The 5426-nt window shown below is 49.5% G+C and overlaps 1 protein-coding gene across 1 annotated transcript; it reads left to right on the plus strand.

Annotated features, from left to right (window-relative positions):
• Positions 1 to 212: 212 nt before the first annotated feature.
• On the plus strand, positions 213 to 2851 carry RASD1 (ras related dexamethasone induced 1). Its single transcript, XM_078665210.1, has 2 exons — positions 213 to 685; positions 1708 to 2851. The coding sequence occupies exons 1-2, from the start codon at positions 415 to 417 to the stop codon at positions 2232 to 2234; spliced, it is 798 nt and encodes a 265-aa protein (XP_078521336.1). The 5' UTR covers positions 213 to 414; the 3' UTR covers positions 2235 to 2851.
• The last annotated feature ends 2575 nt before the right edge of the window (positions 2852 to 5426 follow it).

Below are 5426 nucleotides of genomic sequence, written 5' to 3' on the forward strand. Positions count from 1 at the left end.
CGATAACGGGGTATCGTCGTGCTTCTGGCAACATCTGAGAGCGGGCGGGCGTCGGTACGTGACGTTCTGAGGTAGGCGTGGCCTAAGGCTGCCAGCCCACTGGGCGTGCTCGCTGCGTCCAAGGCCCGCCTCCAGGCGTGCTGGGTACTGTGACGTAGGGCAGCGGGTACGGCCGGTCTTCTATATAAGACATGGTGATACCTGCAAGAAGAGCAGAACAGCTTTAAGCTCGAGCACCTCTGAGTACACTTGTGGCTGCTGGGACGCTTGCTTTCCTTCGTGTGACTCTTTGCAGCCTCAACCAAGGACTTTTGGACTTGCATTCTCTTTCCCCCTAAGAACTTTGCCTCTTTGCGCCTGGAAGCTTTGGAATTAGGCGCTGTCGCGGAGGCACATATTGCGTTCATAAGGACCATGATCAAGAAGATGTGCCCCGGGGAATCTGAGATCAACATCCCCGCCAAGAACTGCTACCGCATGGTCATCCTGGGCTCGTCGAAAGTGGGCAAGACGGCCATAGTGTCTCGTTTCCTGAACGGGCGCTTCGAGGAGCAGTACACTCCCACCATCGAGGACTTCCACCGCAAGTTCTACAGCATCCGGGGCGAGGTGTACCAGCTGGACATCCTGGATACCTCTGGCAACCACCCCTTCCCCGCCATGAGAAGGCTCTCCATCCTCACAGGTAAATGACACTCCCATCTCCCGTGGAACTTTTTAGACAGAACTTTATTATAAAACAAGTCCATTCCCAGAGTAACTCCCCAGTGAAGATTTAGAAATGTACCAAACTCCTTTATATTAAATGTGTCCGTCATGTACATCTCGGGCGGGGTTGCAAGTGGGTCTTTTAGTAGAACGCTAGATGTAGAAACTAAAAAGTGAGATGCATGTCATGATAGCCTTATCTGTTCTTATGACATTTTCACACGCGCAATTGAAAATGTATAGTCGGTCAGAGTGTCACATTTCTGCAAGGTGCATAGAAAGTATACTAGAACCCAATGATTGCAAAAGAAAAATGCGTGCAAAATGTTAGCACCATTTTTAATTTAGCGGGCACTGTTGCAAATGAACAAAATTGTGTGGAAGTCTGTAGAGGGGGAAAAGCATAAAAGTTTGCGCAACTTCTGGTGGTGTGAAATAGCGCTTTCCTTTGGAAAGTTCTAGATTTTTAATTTGCAACCCTGCAGCTGTATATAGCTTTCCGAAAGATAGGAAAATTGTGCTTTTATAAAGTTTGCACAACTTCCATAGGTATGTAATAGAAACGTCTGTATGTTTGCAAACTCTGCGGCTGTATATAGCCTTCCTGATGGAGGATAAATTGCATTTGATTTGTCTGTTGCCGCATCACTACAATTCTCAGTATTGAAACTTAGGCAAGTAACACCAACTGTTTAGAAAATGCAACCCCTGCGTTTTAGCTGTAACTGTGTGCAGTTTTGAAACGGCGGGCTCTGCATTTCCTCTTGTGGCGGGGAACTTGAGGCCATCTAGGCAAGAACGCACCGACTATCCTAGCATAAATGTTCTGAACCCCTGACCGAGCTTAAATGGATACCAACCTGTTGCCCCCAGATCCCAGTCTGCGCTGTTAGAACCTCTCGAGTAGCACAGTTGTGACACATGCTTAAATGTTACAAGCTTTTGACCAGTGGATCTGATATTAACCTGTTTCTCCATTTTCTTCTCTCCTTTCTCCAGGTGATGTCTTCATCCTGGTTTTCAGCCTGGATAACCGAGACTCCTTCGAGGAGGTGCAGCGCCTCAAGCAGCAGATCATTGAAACCAAGTCCTGTCTCAAGAACAAGACCAAGGAGAACGTGGACGTGCCGCTGGTGATCTGCGGCAACAAGGGCGACCGCGAGTTCTACCGCGAGGTGCAGCAGCACGAGATCGACCTGCTGGTGGGCGACAAGAACTGCGCCTACTTCGAGATCTCGGCCAAGAAGAACTCCCAGCTGGACGAGATGTTCCAGGCCCTCTTCACCATGGCCAAGCTGCCCAGCGAGATGAGCCCCGACCTGCACCGCAAGGTGTCCGTCCAGTACTGCGACATCCTGCACAAGAAGTCCATGAAAAGCAAGAAGATCAAAGATGGCGGCGACGCCTATGGCATAGTGGCCCCCTTCGCCAGGCGGCCCAGCGTCCACAGCGACCTCATGTACATTCGCGAGAAGGCCATCGGGGGTGGCCAGGCCAAAGACAAGGAGAGGTGTGTCATCAGCTAGATGTTGTCTTATTACCACCAACGATGTGTTCGTACGTGTCAAGAGCAAACCATAAAAAACAGATTTGAGGTGGATCCGGTGAGGCATGACCGTGTGGGGGCGAGAGATGCCCCCCATGCCTCCTGGGAGCTGGCCAGGCCCTCCAGGCTGACCCACAGGAGACTTTGGGCAAGGAGAAGTTGGCCTTGGAGTGACGGAGAGGTTGTTAAAGTCGCAATGCAGAACTCGAGCAGAAAGCACACTGGCCTTGTACAGGCATAAGTGTATAAAGCATAAGAACTACTGAGAACAGTTAATGGTGCTGTGCACTCTTTTCAGAGACTTAACAGGCAAGAGCCACGAAGGACTGCGCAGAAGGCTTCTTGCAGTCTTGTTGCTGCACATTGACTCTAGACAAGTGTTGTGTCTGAAACCACGACACGCCCGATGCCGTGTGAACCATGACTCACGAGACTTTGTTTACATCAGTCTGTTGTTGCAACCGCAGAGATGCACTTTATATATCGTGGTACTGTTGTCATGACATGATCAAAACCATGTGTTTTCTATTTTGTGCTGCTCATAAATAAATGTGTCGATTTTATTTTGTTTGATACATAATAAAACCTTGAAATGAACCTTTCTCTCTTTCGTAATTTCTCTGTGGGTCGATGGGCAGGGGAGGGGGTGGGAGTCCCATCATGGGACAGGGGTCGCTCTGACTGATGAAAGCATTTGGCATTTCTCCTGCACAATGTGCACAAATCACTCCTAGCGCTACGAAGTCTCCAACATCATCGGGAAATGCACGATCACATCCGCTGCCTTTGCACATTAACTCCTAGGCACACATGGAGGCAACACCTTGGCATAAATAGGTCACATGCGCTGAGCGAGAGGTGTAAAATAGAAACTTTTATTGCATTAATAGCGGACAACGCTCAAACTGCGCCATAAAGCTACTTTAAAAACTCTGTCACGAGTGGCAACTATCAAACAATATTAAACCAGTAGTGTTCATTTCACATGTACACGCACATTTTTCAAATAACGCGCCAGGCTATCCAGAATAAAGGTAATAACTGGGACGTTTGAAAACTGACCTACAGGCTGCGTGCAATAACATGCAGTGTACCCACCGAGCTGACCTATCACACAGTCCAAGTTGTAAAAGAGGACAAGGAGCAATAAAACCATATCACGCCTTCCCGCATAATTACCCTCCCATAAAACCGTGTTCATTCTCCACGACTCCAACAGAACTTTACATACTGGAGCCGTCATTGTGTGTCCGCCAATGCCCCCTTGTGGACAGCGCCGGAAAGTTCATTGGCACGCTGTACACCTGGCCATTGTGTTCCATCCACCTTGATAAAACGCTGTACACACGCAGTTAAATGGCACTGGAACAATACTACAGGTAATGCCCCACGGTTCTCGCCTCCCACAAACTGGTGAAGAGTACCGAACATTGCAACAGGCGCTTCATGGCTCTGGAAAGGCGCTGGATCGAGGTATTACCCATCGCCCCCTCCGCCCATCCTTGTCAGATCTCTGCGGGGCCAGTCAGTAATTGCCCCCCCCCCGCTTCGCTCTTACAAATTATTGGTGCGCTGTAGTTTGATTAAAGTAAGGAAACTAAACGTTTAACTCCCAGAAAGCACTGCTTTGGTAAATGAGTACCCTGGAGTGGAAACATAGTGTAAAGCTGGCAAAACTGAATTGCAATACCTTTGAATCATATTTAACTTAGTAACTTTACACTAAAATACAGTTTGCAGACGCACAGTGTGCTCCTGCACACACACCAGCCCAGCCAGCTTTCACAAGTCCATGCGTGATAGTCTGGTTCAGTCCGGGTTTTATCCTTGCATTCCGGGACTTTTACTCCATTATAAAACATTACCACAAGCTCCAGAATTCGAAAGCAAACACCTGGACTGGAGTAATTCATCACGCATGGACGTGGGAAACAGTGCATCTGTGCCACCCCACTAGTTAACACATATTTCCACCAGCGCTCCCACCTATCCCAGGTCCATGCTTGGGAGCGCTCACCTTGGCTAAACCTTCGCTTTCTTGTATGGGTAATCCCGAGAGCATAAGGGAACTTCAAGTACCAGAATGCAAATGGAGAGCTCAGTTCCCGGCAGATGGCTGATTGATTAATGCAGTGGTCTACGTGCGCGGCCACTAAGCGACACTGCACGTCAGTGTTTAACAACGGCGCCATGAGTGGTAGCCCTCAGCAAGTGTGTAAACTCAGAGAGTTATAGAAAGTAATTACCGCAGCTATTCCGGTATAGTAGGGCAGCCAGGTTGCCATTGCTCCTGGTGCAAGCTAGCCAAAATGCCCCCTCTTTCTGCTCCTGGGCCGTGAAGTACAGAAACTTTCAGGGTTCAATTGGTCCCTACGGGCTGTGTACCCCGGCGCCACTGCACCTAGTGCTCCAAGGATAGCTACGTCACTGGGTGGTGATTTTTTAACATGTCGAGCACAAGGATGGGCCCGCGCTGGTAGTAAACATGGCGGGAGAGGTACCGCCTGTGTGCACAACACTGGCAGATAGCTATACTCAGCCCTCACACCCCCCCTGCAGTTATATGCATTGGTGTCTGACACCTGTTCTTAGCCCCGGCCCCACCTCCGCTCTACTGGCCCCAGCATAACAACGAGGGACATACAATTGGGGCCACATTTATGGCAACGTCACAGGAAAAGGGCAGGAATGCGGCGTATTTGAAAGGATATGACGCATTCCTCCCTTAGTCTCTACGCTGGCGCCATTTTGGCTGCATAGCGCCAACACAGGCACCCTTGCACCAAGGTGCAATTGTTTTGCGCCACGGTGCAAGGGCCCCTGCGTTGTAAGGAGGGTTGTTTTGTGCAGCCAGCACAAAACGATCCCTTGAGGCTTTTCCCTCTTTCTATATGTGCTGCAGGAAGTGAACAGGAGATATTTCTCCTCACTACGCCACACCTGGGACGGCGTAGCATTTTGGCGCATTCCCAGGTCTACCACTTTTGGTAAATGTGAGAAAGCATCAAAATCCACGGCTGTCCCTTAGGAACACCCACGCACAACCCATGGAACACCTCCCTTGCGCAGAGTAACGCAACACAGCAATTTACGCTGTGTTGCATTACTCTAGTTTATGGATCCGCCTCAGGGCCACACAGAGGCCTTGTATGGCTTCGTAAATTGCATTTTG

Source organism: Lissotriton helveticus, chromosome 10 (genome assembly GCF_964261635.1).
Source record: "Lissotriton helveticus chromosome 10, aLisHel1.1, whole genome shotgun sequence".
Taxonomy (NCBI): domain Eukaryota; kingdom Metazoa; phylum Chordata; class Amphibia; order Caudata; family Salamandridae; genus Lissotriton; species Lissotriton helveticus.